At 40.7% G+C, this 24,130-nt stretch overlaps 1 protein-coding gene across 1 annotated transcript in view; it reads right to left on the bottom strand.

Annotated features, from left to right (window-relative positions):
• LOC147019826 (complement C3) overlaps window positions 1-24,130 on the bottom strand; it is a 271,920-nt gene that overhangs the window by 31,608 nt on the left and 216,182 nt on the right. The window contains exons 31-39 of the mRNA XM_085894593.1: window positions 22,599-22,773; window positions 21,600-21,763; window positions 20,415-20,576; window positions 14,070-14,129; window positions 12,501-12,582; window positions 4,591-4,663; window positions 2,341-2,428; window positions 1,745-1,819; window positions 1,436-1,541 (exon numbers count right to left, since the gene is read on the bottom strand). Coding sequence (XP_085750719.1) covers window positions 1,436-1,541; window positions 1,745-1,819; window positions 2,341-2,428; window positions 4,591-4,663; window positions 12,501-12,582; window positions 14,070-14,129; window positions 20,415-20,576; window positions 21,600-21,763; window positions 22,599-22,773 — 985 coding nt within the window. The remainder of the gene's footprint in view (window positions 1-1,435; window positions 1,542-1,744; window positions 1,820-2,340; window positions 2,429-4,590; window positions 4,664-12,500; window positions 12,583-14,069; window positions 14,130-20,414; window positions 20,577-21,599; window positions 21,764-22,598; window positions 22,774-24,130) is intronic.

The following is a 24,130-nucleotide window of genomic DNA, read 5'->3' as shown; positions in this document are numbered from 1 at the left end:
TGCATCAAACTTTGGTCAATGCAAATTACAAGAATACTTACCGGGAAAGCGTCAATTGCCGGGAATTCAGATAATTCATGTTTTATTTCATTTTTCCATTGAAACACTATTGCTCTTCAGACAAAATGAAGGAATGTTGATATTCTTTCATCATATTACTGTTCTAGATAAAGTACAGGAGGGACATACAAAAGAATGGTATAACCTTCCTGAACAGTGTAAAAGTTGAGAAATTGATATCATGTACACATCATGTTCTGAAAATAAAGACAATGATTGCGTCCTTCTCTTCTTGTCTCAATTTGTTGTGCACTCCCACATATAAACAAACATTTATTTGCATGAAAAGATTCACTGCCAATAATATTATTATATTATAAGAATAATATTATTATATTATAAAAATAATATTATTAATAATAATATTATTATAATTATAAGAAGAAAATTGTTTTTTTACTATTTTCCAGATGTTACTCGACGACAATCTTCGATTTGGCCCCCGAAAAGTTATATTTCATATTTTGTGACTTAACCCTTAAATATAACAATCTGGAATTGAAATATATGACATCCTTGACCTTCAAAACATATATTTTGACCCAAAAATCATAAAAATCGGACATGTAGAACCAAAGATCTGCAATTTTTGATATACTGGATGTTGCATGGCGGCCATTTTGAATTTTCGCATCTGGCCGAGTTAGCTCACATTTTCACGAGGTTCACCCCAGCTCATTTTAATCAGCACCCTCAAATTGACTAAAATCAACCTTCAAACCTTGGTCCCGGAAAAACGGTCACGGGACCCTATTGTGGGAACTCTACTACTAGGATTCCAAGCCGCCACCCTAACCACTAAGTCAACACCAGGCTTTGCTCTTCCAGCTGAAGAAGCTGCATAAAGCAACCAAGAAAGGCTACCAAGATAAGTCCTTTGCTATTTCAAACCCTTCCCAGATTTCTTCCACAGCCGTAAAAACGTTCAGAAATATTACACACATGAGAATCCCAATGCGACACAAACCCTCAGCTGCCAGACCTGTTTCCTTACTTGGTGGTGAATCATCAGTGACAGCACAGACAGAAATGCATGCAAATGAGACTCCCAAGCATGTACCAAGTGTAAGAAAATTTGCCAAAAAGTTTGTGAGGGACTTGCAAACAGAAAACTATCTTGTGTTATTAATAAAAAAAAATAAAAAAAAAACTTACTTGTTTTTAGCATCACCTGTTTCATTACTTCAAAAGGAACCCAAACAAAAATGGAATTGTAATAAAAGCAATGAAAAGAGAAAAATGAAATTTTTGGTGAGTCCAAGTGAAAAATTGGCATTAATGAGGGTTTCCTTTTTTGTTGGGCGACACTGTGCTCTTTGATACTTGAAGACCCACAGTAACTGCAGCTTGAGTGAAGCAGAGAAGCAAAACTCACCAGGTTCATAATATTCGAAGACGGTGGCGGTGACAGGTAAGACAAGGTTACTCTCAAACACCTGGTTTAATCGAAAACCCACGCAGTTCTTCTCATCCTTGTTAACCTGCATATTACAAGAGGTGTGAACGTTCCACAGCAATTTAATTGGTGAAAAGGTGTCTCAAGCCAGGGAAACAGAGCACAAACTGCAAAGCCAAATGACATGGGAGCAATTCAAAATTTTCAATTGCTTAAAAAAATATACTGAAGTTTCCCACATTGGACAAGTCAACACATATGGAAGTTAAAGACATTATTTTTACTGACCTTGTCTAAATAGAGAAAGACACGACCAGGTCGTATCTCATACTGCACAATGTAGTTATCCACAAGGTTCTTCATCTGTGGTCGGATAAACCAAACAAGTGAGTGAGGTAAATTGAGAATAAAGTTGCTGCGACTTAAAAATAATTTGCATCCAGCATTTTTACGTTATTTAGAATATTTTCTGCACACAAAACCGATTCACATATTTACGTGACACTTAATAACATTTTAAAAATCCATGTTTCATTGCATCATTTTAATAAATATCTCGACTTCATAATAAAAGCCTAAAACATTCATAAACAATGAAGTGCTTCATTCCCCTTATCATGTCTATATTTATCATGCCATTGTGTATTATTTCTATTTCCAATAAAGGGATGCACAAAAAGAATCCATTGCACACAGTTTTCATCAAAAACCAACCCATGAGACTCAAGTTTCATTTTCTCCACATGAAGTCACTCAAATTAAGCAATAGTACATGCAGAAAGGTGGGCAGTGTTTTATAGAAACTGAATCATTTTGTTTACATCTTATGAAAGTACTGTACCTGAAAGCACAATTTATAACAAAGAACAAAAATATGTTATTACATCATCCAAGTCTTTCTTCTTCGCTTCAAACCCTGTTGGCAATGAAATATCCATAACCACCATCCCAGGCTCTTGGTTTCGTAAATACCTACAAAACAAAGCATTTCAAAAATAGTCAGCCCTTTTGGTAAAAAATTAACTTCCTTTTAGATTTAAAGTACACAAAGTTTCATGTGGAACTGGTATTTTATTTACATTTACAAAGGGCAACCAAGATATTTGGTACTGCTCATGTTTATCGCAACATTTTATGTCGTGTAATACGTGACTTTCAAAATGATGTATGAATGCTAAACGCAGCTTTTTACGCATGCGTTGTGTGTGTTTTACACTCAATTACTCATCTGGCACACTTTTACCCTGCTGTTGCTAGCATGTAGGCTCCGTCGGTATCGATTTCGATATACCGGTTGGCTCAAACCTGTATATGCCGGTATACTGGTATTTAAAAAAAAAATTTTAAACGCAGGTTCAAAAAACTACATAATGGTCCAATGGGCCATTATGTATTCATATGATGTACACATCATTGACACATGGTAATTTTTCAAAGTATTCCCACATGGGGCTTTTTTGTCTATGATCATGATGAGAATGGTTATTTTACTTCCAACTTCAACTTGTATTAAAAAGGATTTTGTTTTAAAGTGACATCAGTATGTGTAACCGGCACACCCGGGAGGATGGTGGGGAGAGGGTCTTCGAAGGGGATGGTGTGAAGTGGGGGGGGGGGTTGGGAGGCTAAAGTACGATGAGATGGGTTTGAGATGGAGGAACAAACAGGTGGATTCAGGTGAGGGAAGTTTCCCATGGGAATTACGGGGTTTGAAAGGAAAAAAGGACAGAATCGGGGTGGGGGACTGAGGAGTTGCTGTTTGGAAGTTAAAGGACGATGGATGGGTAGCTGGAGTTAAAGAAGTTAGTTCGACTACACGCGTATACCGGTATTGCTATCATACCGCTATGACGATCGCAGATCGCTGGTGGTAATCAGCACATGCTTTCTAAAGCACACCCAATTCATATAAATAACGAATTGGCAATTGCATTTAAAAACAGCCACGAGGGCAAAGATAAACACGATTGCTTGTATGGAGCTCAGAAGCTGAGGGTTAAAAGTTAAAACCTACTGTACTGTACTTGCTTCCTGGTATGTCTTGATGTCATACATTCCACTGGTCCAGGGGTAGCTGAAACGCTGAGTGCATCAAAGCTTTTTAAATCATGTATGATAGCATGGTATTTAAAGATTGTACAAGCCTTTCTTTGATTTGTTGGGATATCCTGGTGTTTGTTATACATAAGGATTTTTTTTTGGTATACCGGTATATTCAGAATTCCAATACCGGTATATTGATTTGAAAAATTATATCGACATAACCAGTATATCAATATATCGCCAGACCCTACGAGCACAAAATCTGTGATTAAAAGTCTTTTCAACATAATTTTCAGAATTTAGACAAAAGTGTGTCAATTTCAAAATGGTTCACCATAATTGTTCTGTTCCAAAATGAAAACCGGTCTCACAAAATATCAGAAATATGACAAATGTCCATGGATGGGACTGAGAGGTGTTAATTTCCTTTCCGAACACACACACACACACACACACACACACACACACACACACACACGGTCAGGAGTTTGCAGTACGAGAAGCTGCCCGTTCAGTGAGCTGAGAAAGTTATTCGAGGCTTTTGTTGTGCAGAGGCACAGCCCTTTCTCTCAGATACTTTTCCAAGTGTTTTCAGCTTATTTCAGAAGCTTTGTGAGCCATTTCAAATAACAATCCTTTTCTCCAATACACGATATACTTAATAAAGCCCTGAACGCAAACATTTCCAGGGGTTTCTGTGCATGCACACCGATCATTCCGTGGTGGAATACATCATTTCGAAAGTCACATATTGTATTATAATTCCTCTTTACATCTACATATTTATGTCTATATTAACTATTTAATGTCAGTAAAGGTAAATACTTCACTGTTAATGTCATACAATTAACAACCTCCATGAAGGATTGCATTTTTCTTCAACAAGGTTTTTATTTAAACCAAGTATAAAATGATCAAACACAGCCAGTTTTGGTGTAAACCATACAAACTCACATTAACATTTTACATACCCCTTACGAGTGATGTCTGTGGTACTGGCTTTTGGGGATCCTTTTATGAAGTCTTTTAATTATTTATTGGCAAGAATTAATAAAAGGGAAGTGTTATCCTTCCTGAGGTCACGTCCATACCTGAAACAACCGATGAAACGGTATACATTGAATTCCGGATTGATAGATTGACGCCGGCGTTGTTTAACTTGATCTGCAGAAATCATGGGGAAGTAAAGTGAACACATATGCAAGGTTAATCCAAATATTAATTTTTTCAAATAAAGTTGCATATGTCAAATCATCAATAAAGTGAAAGAAAGGTCGAGTTTCACTTTTCGAGAAATATCTGCATTGTATTGTTACAGAAATGGCTTTGGGGTAAATGGGGAATAGATTCGAATAGTTATTTCATTTTGCATGTCAAAATATATCATGTAATTAATTATAATTAAGTAGACAGTGTCAAATGAATCGTTTAGTAAACTATTGTCCTCCCCCACCTGAGTGTGTGTGTGTGTGTGTGTGTGTGTGTGTGTGTGTGTGTGTGTGTGTGTGTGTGTGTGTGTGTGTGTGTGTGTGTGTGTGTGTGTGTGTCTGAGCCATGTATTCCCCCTCCATACATTCTGAAATGTTCCCCATGTAATCTGTCCACTTGTATTTTTCTTTTCTCCTCACAGCAGAGGCAAAACTGAATACTTCGCCTTGTAGTGCATGTGCGAGATCCTCGTGTGACATCAAGAGAAGAAAAAGTGCCAGAGAGGATGTTGTGTGGCTGTGTGTGGAGAGCACCCGCTGTGTGTGTGTGTGTGTGTGTGTGTGTGTGTGTGTGTGTGTGTGTGTGTGTGTGTGTGCATATTGTTATGTCTGGCTTCCTTTCTGGGACTACGGTGCAGTAATTGTTCTTTATTTTGATTGCGCTGCGGAAATTGTGTCACACTGCAGAAAATGTGTCATGCTGCGGAGAATGTCTTGTGCTCTGGAGAATGTGTCATGCAGCGGAGAATGTGTCATGCTGCGGCGAATGTGTCACGCAGCGGAGAATGTGTCGCGCTGCGGAGAATGTGTCACGCTGCGGGGAATGTGTCACGCTGCGGAGAATGTGTCACGCTGCGGGGAATGTGTCACGCTGCGGAGAATGTGTCACGCTGCGGGGAATGTGTCACGCTGCGGGGAATGTGTCACGCTGCGGAGAATGTGTCGCTTTGCGGAGAATGTGTCACGCTGCGGAGAATGTGTCGCGCTGCGGAGAATGTGTCGCGCTGCGGAGAATGTGTCGTGCTGCAGATAATGTATCCTGCTGTGGAGAATGTGTTTTATCTCGATTTTTATTAATTCTTGTTTTATATAAATTTTTGTTTTTACTCGATGGAACTGAACTGTTTTTGTCCTTGGACTACTTTTTCTGTATATTTTGGAATTAAACAGAAAATTGATTCAATTTGATTGGAATGGCTTTCTGTGAAAATAAATAAATAAACATATACTTTGTTGTTTAAGTTTCATCACGCTCCACCAATTCCAAATATTTCCTATTTTTCTCTCAACCCTCTTTAAAATCTGATAAACACATGCATTAAAAAAATTAATGTGTTCTACGTCCAGTGTAAAAAACAATATTTACCTTACGGTAATTTTCCTCAATATCAACAAACACTTCCAATTCTCGAACCATCATCTCCATGAATCATAGCTGTGGAAATTATATATTTTTGATAATATTTTGATCACAAGTGAACAAACCAAATTAAACTATAAAGAGCAAAGATTGCAGACCTTCGCCAGAACTTGTTTTGCATGGTGTTTAGAATGGGATTAAAATAAATCCAATTCAAATCAAATGGAAGACCAAATAGGTACAGTCCTGCATTGGAGTCATCAGAAAGAACCCGAACAAGCAAGAAGCAAAGATTAAGTCATCAGGAGGAACCTGGATAGGATTCACATTTCAGTTGCTACTCCAATAAGCTGAAAAAGGTCCATCCTCGGCCCACCTGAGCTCCTGACCAAATACAAAGCTTTCGTCCACAGCCTGATTAAGGACTGCTCTCCCCTCAGTGCTGGTGCTCCTGCCTCTCACCTTTCTCGGCTTCACGCAGTGGAAACCAAGGCATTTCGGATCATTGGAATCTCCCACGATGAGGCCGAGTCTTTGGGCCTCTCACTCTCTCACCGCAGGCAGGTCGGTGGTCTTTCTGTCTTCTACGGTCTCCTCTCCGGTCTCGCCCCCCCCCCATGCTGTCTGCGATTTGTCTCCACCATATTTGAGCAGGGCTCTCAAGGTCTGCCAACAACCCCCTTCTGGTAAAACTACCAAAATCACGAATCACTACTCACCTTCACCCTTTCATTCCTCTTTTTTCCTGCCTTTGGAATAAACTCCCTCACTCTGTTCAATCCCATTCTTCCCTCCCAAAACAATCCCAAAACAGCTGTTCACCACCACATCTTATCATCCCGGTAAATCCACTAGAAACCCACTTTCAAATTCCCTGCTTTTCTTCCTGAAAGTCCCTGTAATGTCCATTTTGTATACCCCATGTTCCCCGCCCCATCCCTCTCCCTTCCACAGATCTCCTAATGTCTCTGTTCTGCACCGTTTTGTCCTTCCCACGCCCCTCTTGTGTCATGCACTCCCCTCCCCCCTTGCTGTGCGTTGTGCGTTAGCTCTCATAATAGCCTTGACAAGGTGTACAAAAAAAAGGAATCAGGCCAGGTCAGATTGCATCTGTGACTTGCCACAGGTACTATGTAAACCTGTACTAACCTGTTCCATGGTCGGGTTGTCGGCGACGAAACCATCTCCCCCACCAAGTTTCTTGCTGAGGAGGGCGTATGATATGGGCACCCAGCAGAATGAAGAACAAAACCTGTCAAAGGGTGGAGGAGCTCCTTGTGAGTCAATGGCCGTCCATACCGAGTGCCCAACTGTGTCTGCGGACATCCTCCTGCAGTTGGGTTACTTCTTATTAGCAGGTTGGTGGCAGGATTTGCACTCAGGTCACAGTAAAACCCTTCATTCCGCAAAACATTAAAAATGCATTTAAAAAAATTTAAAAACCCACTCCGTAGGAGTACCTCCTGTGCAGCTTCCCTTCGTAGGGCAGCTCATCGGATGACGGAATTGAAGCAAAGCCTTCAGGTCCCCCAATCTTTGAGAGGAGGGAAACCATGGGATAACCTTCCCGGGTCAGATTTCAGAAGTGTTTGTCAGGGTGGTGCTGAGGTGTCGTCCACCAGATGGCGGTCTCCTTGGGTTAACCTGAGGCGGCCCTTCTGGTGGATGCCTGGAATGTCCCATCCCTAAGAGAGGATGATCACCTGTCTCTGTTATCTGAGCTCAAGCATTTCGACATCGGCATTGCAGCACTCTCTGAGGTTCATAGACTGGATTGCGGGGAGATCATGGTGGGTGGTTAAATCTACAATTGGTCTGGTCGCTCTGATGGTTACCATGTCCAAGGAGTTGCTGCAGCTGTGTCCAATAAGCTGACTCCAATGATAATTGAGGTAACACCGGTCAACGAGCGTAATATGAGACTTAGGATTTGTCACTCCTTTGGTGTCATTTCCCTAGTCTCTGTGTATGCTCCGACTGAGGCGAATGATCTTGCAGTGAAGGAGGCATTCTATGCCATACTCGAGTCTGTGGTTGATCAATGCCCCAGGAAAGATACTCTTCTCGTCTTGGGGAATTTCAATGCATCGACTGGAACTGATAGGGATGATTATGAGACATGTGTTGGTCTCCATGGGTCTGAAACTGTGAATCAAAATAGCACTAAGTTACTTGACTTTGCAAGAAGTCACGGACTTAGGGTTGCTGGTTCATAGTTTCAGCGCTCACAGGCTCATCGCTGGACTTGGTATTCCAAGGTTGGTGGTGTGGCAAAGGAGATTGACCATGTTCTTGTTGATGGTCGCTGGAGGATGATCCAGAACTGCAGGGTCTACCAGAGTGCTCAGTTCCTCAAGACTAACCACAGGCTTGTTGTGGCTACTCTGAAGTTGCAGCTGAAATCCAGGAGAATGGTACCATCGCAGCCGAGACTGAATGTTGGCAAGCTCAAATATGAGAAGTTTGCTGAGGAGTTTGTGAACATGCTGAGTCAAGATTTGGGGGGTCTGCGTGCTTTGGGGGATCCTGAAGAGATGTAGAGTGTCGTTAAGACCACCATCCTTGATGTTGCGGTGGATGTCTTGGAACTCACTGGAGAGTGAAGAAGAATTTTGTCTCTCAAGGGACACTGTATACCATTGACGAGAGTCGCAGGGCTAAGATGAATGGCAGAGCTGAGCTGTTCAGGGAGCTGAGGCGTAAAATTGTACATGCAATATGGGTGGACAAGGAGGCCTATGTGTGAGGAATCTGTAAGGGGGTAGAACATCACCTGTGGTCAAGTGATTCTCATCCTGCTTACAGGGGAATTCGCACATTGCATTCTTCCAAGCGCGTCCCTCGGTGTACTGCAGTTAGAGCAGAGGGTGGTGGGCTCTTGACAGAGGAGTCCGAAGTGAAGGCCTGCTGGGCCGGTTACTTTGAGCGGTTGTACCAGGCTGATCCACCAGCTGTCGAGTTGGATGTCAGGGGTGTTACAATTCCTATTGCTGACCCTCCAATCAACTGTGGTCCACCTTTGTTTGTGGAAACACAGACCTACGGTGAACCGGTTGAAATGGGGAAAGCTCCTGGGATCGGTGGCATCCATGCTGAACTTCTCAAGGCTGGTGGAAATGCTGTACTCATGTCGTTGCATGCAGTTATGTGCTCTGCCTGGAAAACAGGCATCATCCCAACTGACTGGAAGAGGGTCTCGTTGTCCCTCTCTGGAAAGGGAAGGGTGATCGCCAAGACTGCAACAACTACCGAGGGGTGACGCTGCTCTCAGTGCTGGACAAGGTCTTTGCTCGGATAATTATTGATAGGGTTCGCCACCATCTGCTTGAGTACTAGCATCCAGAGCAGTCAGGCTTTACACCAAAGAGGTCAACGATTGACCGTTTCCTTGCTCTTCTGGTCTTCACCGAACGCAGCCGAGAGTTTTGGCAGGTGCTGCTTGAAGCTTATGCTGATCTTTGTAAAGCGTTCGATTCAGTGAATCGGGATGCCCTCTGAAGGATTCTTGGTCTTCGTGGGGTGCCACCAAAACTGATCAATCTGATGTCTGAACTATACTCCGGTACTAAGAGTGCTGTGAAATGTGGTGATACTATCTCTGACTTATTTCCAGTTGTTACTGGAGTTCATCAGGGGTGTGTACTGGCCCCCACACTTTGCAGCACGTGTGTGGGCTGAATTCTGAGGAGGATATCAGAGAGATCAAGCTTCAGTGCATTGTTTGGGAATGTCAACATCACTGACCTTGATTTCGCAGATGAAGCAGTCATCTTTACGGAGACTCTAGATATCCTTTTGGGGGCCCTGGTAGTGCTGAATGAGGAGTTGGAGCCACTGTGATTACCGGTTTCCTGGGTCAAAACTAAGATCCAGACTTTCAATGACATCTTGGATGCTGCTATCCTGTCTGTACCTGTTTGTGGCGAGGATGTTAAGGTCACAGAGAGATTCACTTCCCTTGGCAGTGATATTCATGTCTCTGCTGGCTGTGAGCCAGAGGTCAACAGACATCTGGGTCTGTCCTGGGGAGTCATAGATTCACTGGATCATGCGGTGTGGTGCTGCCGGTACCTGTGCAGGTGGACGAAAGTCCGAGTTTTCAGGTCCCTGGTGCTTCCAGTCTTGCTCTATGGATATGAGACTTGGACTCTGACCAGGGATCTGAGATGGAGACAATTCCTTTGGTACCAGGTCTCTTTGGAGAATACTTGGCTTTCGCTGGTTGGACTTTTTGTCCAATGAGCGGTTGCTGAGAGAGACTCAAATGAGATTTGTTACCTGCATAGTCCGTGAGTGTCAGCTGCGGCTGTGTGGACATGTGGCTCATTTTCCTGACGCTAATCCTGCTCACCAGATTCTTTCAGCGAGAGAGCCTCGTGAGTGGAGGAGGCCAATGGGCCGTGCACATGCCTTGTGGTTGCAGCAGATTGACCAGCATCTCAATTGATGGGGATGGGCCAGGCATCTGCCTGGGGGATTGCCAGACGGAAACCCTGGAATGCCGGCGGAAAGTGGACGCAGCAATGCCCTGCTCCGGCGCATGCTCCCATATCTGACCTGACCTCTACCCTCAAACCCATCCAGGTACAGCCAAGTGAGCCTTTTTCAAAAAATAAAAATACAAAATATATATTTTTTAAAGAACCCAGATCAAAAAAACAACTTCTGGCTGCCAGACCATGCAGCTGATCAAGTTGAAATTTAAAACGTATATTCCCCATCACTGCTAGATTATACTTGTGAAGTTTCATGTCGATTGATTAAGTGGTTCCAGAGAAAACTTTATTTAACATTTTTCTTCAATCCAACATGGCTGCCAAACCAACATGGCTATCATTTATTCCTGAACAAACTTGTACACTCAAGGCTTGGGGAACATTTGTGCAAAGTTTCCCCTCGATCTGTCCAGCCATTCTGGAGAAGAGGATTTTTATAGTTTTTTGGATAAATCCAATATGGCTGCCAAACCGTCATATGACCTATGACGTCATGTGTATGAACATTTTTTTTCCTCATGGATAGGCAGTCATACTTGTAAAGTTTCGCCTCGATCTTTTCAACCACTTTCGAGAAGTTGATTTGTGAAGGTATTTTTTTTAAACAATGTGGCTGCCTAATCACGTGACCGATGACGTCATCAATGTTTTTTCTGTGGACCATTTTATCCCTAGATGACCTTAAAAAAATTTCATTCTACATATGCAATTATGACGTCATAAAAATTACTTGTTCCCCATGTGGGGTACTTGCCGTGTGCCAAGTTTCAATATTTTCCTTGGTGCGGTTTCAGAGATACAGAGGTCAAGGAATTACAAGGAAATTTTGCACAGGAGGTGGTCATTTGGCACATCATGCCTGTGCTACACCAATTCCAGATTTAATAAATCCGCAAACACCCCTTCTCTTCGTGTGCAGCCTTTTGGCTGCTACACTGGTACTCATTTTGCTGACCTCGAAAGGATGACACAGGCTGAGTCAACCCCCTGGTGTTAATTCAGCAGAAAACAGGGCTTGAACTCAAGAGCTTAGGATCTCAAGCCACCACCCTAACCACAAAGCCAACGCCAGGTCCAAAGTTTTTTTTTTCCCGTTTTTCCAACATGGCTGCCACACCACATGACCTTCGATGTCATAATTATGATTAAAACATTCCACATGAGTAGTTGCACTAATGGTGAAAATTTCGTCTCAATCCAACAAGCGGTTGCGGAGAAAAACACAAAAGTTCTGTGCGGACAAACAAACATGAAAAATCACTCATGGAGTGACACTTGGCTAAACGGAATGGCACTCGGTAGAGCGCATACCTCCGCCAGGCTGAACAGTTTAAATTTTGTGTCCCACTGATAGGTTGGATCTGAATCCAGACCTTAATCAAAAGCGTGACGTATACAAATCTTTTCAACTTCCACAATTTAAAATGCTGCAGAATCATCAAAAGATTACCTATTGATGACAACATAACTCAATGATTCAAGGAGAGTTTGAGTTGTTCCTGCTAAGCAGATCCCCAGTTGTTACATTAAACCGAGTATCCATCACCTTTCAAAAATCCTGTTTCCACCCTTTACCATGCAAAATGAATTTTAATGAAGTATTTGCCCTGATCTCTTACACTTATTTGCTCCCGCCGTTTTTGTTTTCCTATTCACTGTTTATAAAACATGTCATTTCATTATTCACATCTATCTCTCATTTTCATTTATTATACTTGTTTTCAATGTTGCACTAATTTATATAAGCTGTTATGGAAGTGTGAAACTGTTGTCAACACGATTAGTCTTAATTTGCTTGTTTGCTGCTTTATCAGTTATGTATGTATCTTCTATGACCATTTCTGCAAACGATCACAAGACTATTCAAGAAGAACCGAAAATTTTACAGGTGGAACTAGCTATAGAACACAATAAACCAAACAAATATTTCAACTCACTGTCCAGATTAGTCGTGATTTCCAGAGAAAACCCCTTGCAGTCTTTTTTAATAACCACCTTCTCTCTGTACTTCTTTACAAACTGTGTATGGAAAAGGGAGGTAACAAAAATGTGCAGAAACAGAGTGAAGAGTTGGGTATGGTGGGGATAAAATTATCCACTTCAGTCATACTTTCAGAATTTGCTTGCAGATGGTACAAACCTTGGTATTTGGGCATTATAAGTTGTTGAATGATTTAACTCATAAGACTTCCATCATAAACGGAGGCGTCGCTCGCTTCCAAAACTATTTGGAGCCCGGGCTCACCTCGAACTTTAGATCTCACTCACAATAAAACATTTCGCACAGTGGCATGTGTTTGAAAATAGGCTAATCATTACGTTTATTGCATCACATAAAGGATGTTGCAGGTATTAAAATGAAAGGAATTTTTTTTCGTTTCAATGAGATTTATTTCAACCTTTATGAATTTAAACAATGAATAAAGTGCAAAAACAAAAATGTATTCATTTACAAACTCTAGTTGATTCTATAAAATACACAAACTTACAATTATATATCTACTATCAAACATTTCAAATCGATTGAACACAATGTCACATCTTTGATCTATTCATTAACCCTCACCACCCACGGTTTTAGAAAAGTTATATTTGTAAACAGTTTACCTTTATTTATTTTGGGGAAGCATCAGTGTATACGTCTGTTGTGCATCTTTGAAAAATAATCAATGATGGTATCCTCTGACACAGATTCCATCTTATGACATAAAATTATCTTTCACAACTGCAGCTACTCACTGGGATAGTAAGTGCTACTTGCACAACCTTTTAAAGGTTGGAAGTATGAGAGGATCTAAGCGCTGATACGCACGCAAATTTCATGTCGAGCTTTTCACCTTTTTCTTGTTTACGGGCCAGGTAATTTTCAGCAACAAGTACTTCCTCTTGTTTCAGTTATATTTGGGAGTGTTTTGAAAGTGTAGTTAAGTCTTCTACCGAGAAAGAGTTTGGTAAGCGCAGGCTGCATGCATGTATTCCCATCATTAGCTCTGCTTGGATGGTACAGAAAACTCTAGTCAAACTCAGCAAGTATCCGGTCTAAACAAGGATAAAATAATTTTGGCCTGAAATTATCTGAGTGTATTGACATCTACATCAACACTACATGCTGATTCAACCACAAAATCATCCACATGTTTTTGTTTCTTCCTTTGCAGGGCTGTTTCCTGGATGTCAACGTCGTCGTTGTTACAAAAAGCCCTGGCTTTATCTTGTTGTTATTTTGCTTTTTAATTTGTTCTCATGTTCCTTAATGTGTTGTGCACTTTAAAATTTACAATTTCAGTCAAATCAAGGTAGCTAAGGGGTTAAAATGGATTCGGGGCACAGCAAAAACATTTGGGAAATGTGCCTCGTGTGCCAGTGTCCAGCGTTGCCCCTAATCATGAAATTTCTCAACTGGTGATGAACAAATGTTCACATGCTGTTTATGGTTATGGAAGGAACTTTATATATGTAACAAATGCATGGCTACATTAAATCAATGGTACTTAAGTAACCCTTACTGTGAGAATGCCTTGTCCTGTGCCACTTGCTGTCACTGTCAGTTGTCCATGCACTGGTACCTGTACAAAGGCAAATAATTTGAAATCACATGGGTGTTTTTAATTTAATTTGATTGTATTTATTTTTAACCATAGCTTTCAGCTGTTCACCACCACCTCTTATCTTCCCCCATCCAAATCCTCGATCTTTTCTACCCCCGATAATCCACCCAAGCCCACTTCCTTCAATTCCCCTGCTTTCCTTCCTGAAAGTCCCTGTAATGTCCATCTTCTCTTCGCCATGTTCCCCGTCCCATCCCCATCCCTCTCCCTTCCACAGTTCACCTAATGTGTCTGTTCCCCACTGTTTTGTCCCTTCCACTCCCACCCCTCTTGTCTCATGCCTCCTTGCTGTGAGTTGTGTGTTAGCTCTCATACGAGCCTCGACCAAGGTATACAAAAAAAAACAAAAAAAAAAAAACGTGAAATAGGTGTTACATTAACGGTGTGTCTGGATAAATAGCCATGTTCCTTAAGGTGAACAAGTACATTCTGTGAACCATTTGTCTTGCTGAAGAATTAACAATTTATCCATTTTATAACATCACAAGGCTAACAAACATCCCTTTACATACTAAATGATGTATGGAGACAACATGCAGAGGATAATTATTTTAAATGAGAAGTGCACAAAACACAGAATGGTCTGGTTAGAATGGCAGAGAATTGTCCATATGATGAGACAAAGGAAACAACATAAAATCTTAAAGCTACACCTTTTTAAACCTGCAGATGGAAATAACAACCAACACACACACACACACACACACACACACACACACACACACACACACACACACACACACACACACACACACACACACACACACACACACACACACACACACACACACACACACACACACACACACACACACACACACACACACACACACACACACACAACCCAATTTCCCAATACATGGGTGGACATGCTAATGACATATCGAAGATTCAGAAAATAATCCGTTGAAAATTATCGAGTTGGATTTAAGGTTTGTTTTGCTCTGTCACAGTATTTGCAAAGCAATCCTGTAACAAGTGGGACCAAAACAAAGTCACAAAATGAAAAATGAAATGAATTACTTGGTTATAATGAGCAAACATTAAGAGATGGGGATGAGGGACAAAGCTCAAAACAAGGCCCAAAGCTTTAGTAGGGAATGGGTGAGCAAGGACATTGTGCTTTTTGGAAGTGAGGTTCCATTTTGCCTTACATGTTAAAGAAAGATGCGTGGAGCATGCCTCTATTGACTGTTAATAGAGAGTAGTGTTAGTAATAAGTTAAAATAAAAAAGGGAAGGGGGGGGGTGGGAGAGAAAACAGTGTAAGGAAAGAGTGATGTAAAAGAGAGGCAGAGTGGAACATGTGCCAAAAAGAAGATTACACAGATAAAAACAACAAAAAGGAACCGATACATAAACATTTACATAAAACACCAAAAATACAACTTCTAACAAGTAGAAACAACAATAAAACTAGAAGGGCACTCAGTAGCGCGCATACCTCCGCCATGCAATGCCTGATCCACGAGAACATATCGGGCCCAACACATTTTTGAAATACGATATATCTCGTTTTTGGACCGATTTCTCCATGGCAAAGAATCACTTTGGATATTAAATAATTCTCGTATCCAGATTCGGATTCAGACCTACACCAAAATCGAATCAATTCGTCCTTGCCACACACACACACACAACGTGTCCATCAAGTGTTATCCGAATCCGTCCACAACTTTTGGAGATATCGTGTTATATATCGGTTTAGCCCAATCTCTCAATGGTGAAGAATCACTTTTAAAATTATCAGATCCGGATCTGGATCCGGATCTTCACCAAAATTGAATCTGTTCTTCCTTGTCACACACCCAACATATCCACCAAGTTTCCTCTGAATCCGTTCACAACTTTTTGAGATATCCTGCACACAGACAAACAGACAGACAGACAGACAGACAGACAGACAGACAGACAGAAAGGGGTCTGTGTTCTAACCTCCTTCCACGTTCGGTGGCAGAGGAAATGAAAAGTCAAGAAGACCACACTGGATGGTAATCATTATTTTGGGGGAGATGGCTTTGAGTGCAGAGCTACATGCATCCTTTGACGAGGAACCAGAAGTGGAATATTCAATTCTCATCTGGGAACCTAGCAGGATATCGACATACACAGATAAACCTCCTCTTTAAGCAGTATAGAAGAAATGGAGGCCCTTGACAACAACACACAGCTACACAGACAGCCACAGGGTTAAGAGTACACAAATTATAAAATGCATGGTTAATCGTCTCTAACTTGGAAATTATGCACATTCAAGGAAAAAACAAAATTCTAGTTCAATTGTACATCTTTGTTGAACTGTTTCTAAGGCCGGTTGGGCATGCAAGTCAAGCCAGTAGGCCTTGCAACACACTCGAACCATGGGCGGTGTGGGCAAACACACTGAGAAAATGGTGAGAATAACTTGAAAGAGACATTCCCATTCAAGGTCCAAAAATCAACTATTTAAAGCAGATGTAAATATGTTGTGGTTAAATTAGACAACATTATCAAAGTGTGCTTGTAGCCATCTTGAATTACAGTGTTAAAGTAGGCTGCCCAAAGGCGTTATATTAAAGTTGGTCTGCATACCGACTCACTGACTGACTTGCATACATACACACACTGACACAAACCAATTAATATACCTTCTCCTCTCCTGTCCTGTCCCTTCAGGAACCGGTGAGGCTAAATATTGACAAGTAGCACAAATGCATGCAGCTCCCAAGCTGTGCAACTACTAAATGGCTGCACTGGTTTTACTGCTAGTTGGTGGGATTTTCAGCAATGGCATCAAATAAATCACATAACGTTGAAGCGACACAAACCCAAACAGGTGCAATGACAGAATCAAGATACACTCCATACTTTAAATCCTCATGGTCTAACTGTATCTCTCATTTGATGAGAGAAGCAATTAAATATTCGATGAATCAAGCTTTCTCACCTGCAACTAAGAATATATTGTAATGGTGATGCGGGTGGACACGGTCAAATCCCGCAGCCAAATGGTCACCAATTTAGTGACGGATAGTCATTGGGACTGCAGTGCCGTCTGCTAGAAGAAGGCCCAAAATAACTTTACTTTCGTTTCCGACGCACTGTAACTCCAATGAACCTGCCACATACGCTGAGTTGGTCAGTTCAAAAGTATGTGGGCACAGTGAAGACCCTTATCAAACCACTGTGTTTGTACCCTCCTAACAAGGGGCAATTTTCAACGACTGTGGATTTACTCATGCCATGGTTATTTTTACCAATTCTGTATTGCACACGAAACAAACACTCCAATAATGAACTAACAGGGTTTATTAAAGAGGGGAAGTGAAAACAGAGAAGCAACACTATAATTAATGAGGAATTCCAAACAGACTATATCCCTCGATTATATCCTTAATTCCGTAAGCTTATCCGATAACTTATGGCCTTCACATTCACAAATAGGATACAGAAAGAGGAAGACAAGACCAAAAATAGACCAGTCCACATGCTATGCTCACGTGTGGTGGTTGTGCTTGTGGCAGGAGTAGTGGGCTCGGTGCAGACGAGACTCGCTGCCTCCTGGTTGGGACTCCTGCTAGGCTTTTTGTCAGGTTGCACCGTGTTTTTACTCGCACCGTTTCAGGGACACAGATTTGGTCTGAACTCTGCACCTCACTCCAATCCGCGCTTGCCCTTGCAGCGCTTTCGCTTAGCTTTTCATTGGTGTCAACCTACCGACTCGCTCCACCACCCACTCTTTCGAATCACTGACTCGTTTTTCTCACTCATTTGACTCACCAACTCCTTTGACTCACTCCAATAACAGTCATCCAGCTCTCCCAGCACAGCTTTTATAGCCTCTTGCGACTGTGCCAAGCTGGATGTGCAGAGTGGCAGTACGCTGGCTGTCTTGAGGCTTCAACTCCTTGGGGACATTGCCCTTCCTCTGACATGATGACTGATGTGGAATGCCCCCCCCCCCACCTCTACCTCCTTCCTTTGTGATCCTCCAGCTTCCTGGAGGAGTTTCGCTGCATGTGTACAGTAGCTGCTTACCTTCTCAAAAAACCACGTTTAGACAGATCACAAATAGAAAATGATCTAGATATATAAGCTGTGGGAATGGGAGTGGTTTTAACATGTACATAACTGGAATGGCACTCGGCAGAGCACATATCACATACCTCCACCAGGCTGAACAGTTTGTTTTGTATCCCACTGAGAGGGCAGATCTGCATCCAGACCTAAACCAAAATATAATTGGCTTGTTCTTGCCACCGATCCGACTCATCCACAACATTTTGAAACATCGTGCTGTACATCGTTTTTGACACTTTCTCTCCATTGTGAAGAATCATTTAAATAATTCTCATATCTGAACTGAAACTGTCCTTTACGTTTTTTGAGATAACCTGCTCACAAACAAACAGACAAGCCGGTAGGCGGACATGGGTAGTCGCCTACCCAATAGAACCTGACGCGATGGGCCCGTTCGATGGGGAATGACCTGAGGATTAAGCACAAAAAATTCATGATTCTAGCTTCAAGGGTTAATGCTGCAGATTGTTTTTTCGTTAAAATACCCCCACATTTAGAGGTTTTTCGGCCGTTGCTAAGCAACGGAGGGGTCCATAGCAACGGTTTTTTCTCACACATAACTAGGACATACCATGAACCTACCATACCAGTTTCATGTATATCTGACTCATAGTCTCTGAGATATAACGAACTTCGTTTTTTTATTGTTTTCGACCAGGGTTCATTCAAAGTCTATCTTCTCCGACAGTTTTCATAGGATTCGGCTGGAAATTTTTGACAATATGGCTGAATGTAGTGCCCACAGTCGCTCGTGGCCCGATTTTTGATTTTCGAAAAAATAATTTTTTTATGATTTTTCAAAAATTTCAAAGTCCCGTTACTAGGCAACGGTGGTCTCCATAGCAACGGTTCTCATTTGCACACAACTAGGTCATGGTATGAACCTACCCACCAAGTTTCATCGAAATTGCCATTGTATTAACGGAGCACTGGACCGAACAGACAGACATACAGACATATAGACAAACATATCGACGGAAAAAGTGATAAGGGTAGATCAAAAAAAAAAACATTTTTTTTTTCGACTTTATCGACTACCCAACATACAGACATACAGACATACAGACAGACATACAGACAAACATATCGACGGAAAAAGTGATAATAAGGGTAGATCAAAATTTTTTTTTTTTCGACTTTATCGACTACCCAACAGGGGTGAAAACATTACATCTGTCCACCTGACAGGAGGACTTTGGATTTCTGCTAACACACTCTTCGACACGTGGACCTATCCTTTGACACAGAAACCAAAAACTAATGCAATATGTTTATTCATGAAATATCTATTATATCTTACTCGGGTTAGCCCCTCTGGCCATCTATGCAACAATATAATTATATTGAGAATTGCCGACCTTGTCAAAAAGAGTTGTATACTGGCAAACTTGTCAACATTACCCGACCAACTTCAGCAGTGCAATAGCAAAAATTGAGGCAATACCCCTGGGTGCTCACCTGATAGCGGCTGGATAAGATAATTAGGGAACCATTGGTAGGCGTGGATCATGGCTCACAAAATATGTGATGAAGAAGAAAATAAATACATATTTTGGGGAGGAAATGCCTGATTTTTATTTTAATGCTGTGAACAAACTTTGGTACATCATGGGTGATGAAGGTTGTGGTCAAGTTTCATCGAAATCATGTGTGTAGTTTCTGAGAAGAAAGCAAATAGCTATTTTGAGGGGTCAAATATGGAGCCACTTTGACCCCCTGTAGACACCCTTAGACCCAATTTGTTGTTTAATGCCATGAAAAAACTTTAGTTGCAACATAACAAATATCATTTTAGCCAAGTTTAGTCACAATCCCATTGGAGGTTTCGTCGAAGAAGTTACAAGTGTTTACAAATGGACGGACGGATGACATGCCATCCCATACGTTCCCTGGAACTACATTCCAGGTGAGCTAAAAAGCATTGAGATGCAGCACAAATGCAAACATTTCAAGTTGAGTAGAATAAAAAGTGAAAGTTTAAACTTTGCAAAGTCAGGTAAAATATTTGTCAGAGTATAAGGTAAAGAGGGTGTAAAAAAAAGAAAAATAAACAAATTATTATCCTTATTTCCAATACTACTGATCTGTTTTTGCTCAGTTTTAGGGGCTGTAGGGGTGGGGGGTTTTTGAATTACTTGAAAATATCATCACAAATGGACATTGCTCTTTCTTAAGGAAGCCTCACCTTAAATGGTTTCTGGACAAAGGCATTGTCATTTGTTATTTGGAATTCCTTGTCAAACACACCATTTTCTTCTGCTCGTATCTTGAAAGACAAGTCCATTTTTTTCATCCTTGATTGGCATGATTCAAACCCCGTCAGTGCTTGCAGTGCCATCACTGTATCCTGTACATTAAACATGGAACATACAAAAGAAACACAGAATAGACAAGGCCAAACAAACCTGTCATTTTTGTGCTAAATTCAATTGATGTCATTTAAATGCTTTCATTTTTCCATTATTGTGTAAGTCGATGTTAAATTTTTCATTACATGCGATTTTTTGCAAAATGTTTACGTTATTAAATAAAGTACCTGAAACACAATTACAGGCAAGAACAAATTTTTATTTGTGATATAATGTAGTTATTTCATCTGTGCGTACTGCACTGTGATTTTATTTTTTATGTTCCAATAGTACTCAATTTATAGACGTACTCACCTCTGATGAGTAGAGGCATCAAGCAAGCCAGCAAACTCAGTGATATATATACAAACCCAATTTGGGTCCACTATGTCGATGGGGTTAGTTGGACTTGAGTAAAACAACAATACGATTGTTTAGAGTTGTAGCAAAAAATTAATCCGGGAATGCAACACGGCAATGATTGCCCAATTGGCCTCATTTCCTTGCTTATGGTCGTACATGAGCATGTGATGACCACTTCAACTCAATGTAGTCCCACAGAAAGTGTACTCCCTTTGTAAGTTACTTTCCATTATGCTATATAGAATATAAATATTTAAAGGCAAGTGGTTTGATTCCGGACAGAGAATCACATTCAAATGTGAAGCAGAGAGGTGGAATCGAACCTCCGACCTTCTTCCCGCTGACGGAGACATCTGATATATGATGAGCGATCAGCCAAATTTGATCAACTTTGAAATTCGATTTTAAAAAAAAAATATTCTGACATTGACCTAGTTCCGCAGGTGAAAATAATATGGTATAGCAACTTTAGGGGAAATTGGGCCATGGGTTTGAAAACTTATAAGGAACAAACAGATATATATATATATATATATATATATATATATATATATATATATATATATATATATATATATATATATATATATATATATATATATATATATATATATATATATATATATATACACACACACATACATATATTTTAATCATACCTGTGTGGACTGGAAATAACCACCAAAAGTTGCAGACTGGCTAAGCCAATTGGTTGCCTTCTCTGCAATTTCACCCTCCTCATGTTGAATAGCCGCCAGAAGCCCATAGGCTGTGCTCTCCACTGCTGCAGCTTTCCCTTTGTTTGAACCCCAATGTATTAACTCTAACAAGAGAAATACATCGGAATAAAAATTCACAACAAATGACAACAAATACAATCATTTCCTTTCTTTCGTAAAAAAAAAAAAAATGTTGGTTGGCCTGTTTAATCCTCCTACAGTATATGAAGCAATGGCCCAGGACACTCAGAACCCAGGCTCAAATCCCATACACTGTATTTGTCCATTGTTGACGAATATCCTTGTAACTCACAATCAGATATATTGATATCAACTAATGTCTATATCATAGATGCGATTTATATTCAAGCTCTACAGCCAGTTTTATATCAATGCAAAAAAAAGACATCACATATCACAGCAGCATGTTGATACAAGTTGAACTTTTCCCAATGTTAATATAATAATACCATTCCTTTCATGCCTTAAAGGCACAAAGGGCTGCCAAGGCAGTTTCATTGGCAAAGAGTACAGTCGTGGACAGGTTTCCACTCCAACACAGGTTACCCCAAATGGTTATTACCCAATACACAGGTACTCATTTTGCCAACCTCAGCAGGATGACAGGCTGAGTCAACCCCACCTTGTGTTAATTCAATGGTCGACAGGGGCTCAAACTCAGGACCCTAAGGTCCCAAGCTAGCCACTTTAACCACTAAGCCAACACCAGGCTATAAGGTTAAGGGAAGGAAACGTTTAATTTATCATCTTTGATGGGTGCTCCCAGTTTTCAAAATTTTACCTTCCAGAGTAGGCATCAAGGGGTTGCTGAACTAAACAGAAAATGCATGTTCTACTGTTATAATTTTTGGAGATTTAATAACACCGATTCGTTTTGCACCTGCTGAGAATGAAAAAAGATAAGGATGGTGTACAAACCTTCAGTTTGTAGCCCTGAAGTTTTCAACGTATGCATTGTAACTTTTGCTGCTCCATCACTGACTTTCCACAAACTAAGGGCATATGCAGTGATGGCCAGTGGAAAATCTTCCAGACCATTCATTGCTTGGCTTGTTAGATATCCATGTGCCTTTTCCACTACAACTGTGAATCCCTAGACAAAAAGAAGATGAATATATGTCATAGAACAGCAATTCATTTAGAATTATTCATTAATTATTTACATTTTTCATCAAATTTGAGAAAATAAGCATCGTTGAAGAGGTTATATGATCCAGCTATAACAGAACACTCTTCAGGCTGAGTCCCCTATGCTGTCCTTCCTCGAAGAGTTAGTGGCACCTTATTGAATTTGTTCCTGGTGTGAGCTCCCCCTCTCTCCCCTTCACCAGAAACAGTATCGCTTGAATCTCTGCTCAAAACAAGATATTACATCTGAACCCAATGTTTGTCTCCAACGTTTGTGTCAATAAATCATCCCTCTCTGTTCCCACCTTACCACTCTAACCACCCCATTACACAGTCAATACATCCTGGATGCTGCAAGCTTTCTCATTTGAGTGTCACAAAACAACTGGCTAGCCTCGACATTGCCCCTGGAATATACCAGGATAATATCAATTTACTTGCAGACAATGTTAACCATTATGCCACTCTGAGCCTGGTGAGATCTAAGATATGAAAAGCTCATTGTAACCACTGACTGATTGACTGACATTAATGTTCGGTACCTTCTGGGTGATGTAGAAAGCTGAAATTTTGCATGCCAATTGACATCGAAGCCGATACACAAGGGGAAAAAATAATAATCACAGAACCATCGAAAAGCGTCTGTAAATGAAAATATCCAAAAATAAGTGTAGTTTTGTTGTGCTCACTGCAGGTGAGCGACCCGAGACTGTGTGTACAGCACAGCGGTAAGTGTTACAATGTATATAACTTTAATTAAAATGTTTGTTTATACATTTATATGACTGTAAATTTTGAAATACAAACCTCAATTGATATCTAGCATTTGAAAATTGTAATTTCAACAACTGTAAACTGTGAAAGAACGAGAAGGGCACTCTTTGACGTCACCAGATAAGCATCCACCCTCATTATTACATCATCATACATACTTGTACCAGGTTCGATTTAAATCCCTGAACCCAGATTCCAAATATTAACTAATTCTGGCTGCCAGACCATGTGTCTGATCAGTTTGAAATTTAAAACATGTATTCCCCATCACTACTAGATCATAATTGTGATGTTTCACATCGATTGATGAAGCAGTTAATTTTTAAAATATTTTTGTTCAATCCGATATGGCTGCCAGACCATGTGACCAATTAATTATTTGTGAACACCCTGGTATCTCAAGGCTTGGGGAACATGTGGGTGAAGTTTCCCTTCGATCTGTCAAGCCGTTCTTTGGAAGATTTTTTAAGGTTTATTCTTCAAAAAATTATAGCTTCCAAACAATGTGACTGATGATGTCACAGATGGAGAACTTTTTGTTCCTCACG

This window comes from Eptatretus burgeri, chromosome 9, assembly GCF_056783735.1.
Source record: "Eptatretus burgeri isolate ZD-2024b chromosome 9, Ebu_testis_v1, whole genome shotgun sequence".
NCBI classification, from domain to species: Eukaryota; Metazoa; Chordata; class Myxini; order Myxiniformes; family Myxinidae; genus Eptatretus; species Eptatretus burgeri.
The sequence above is the reverse complement of the archived record's forward strand: the minus strand, read 5'-3'. Positions and strand labels throughout refer to the sequence as shown.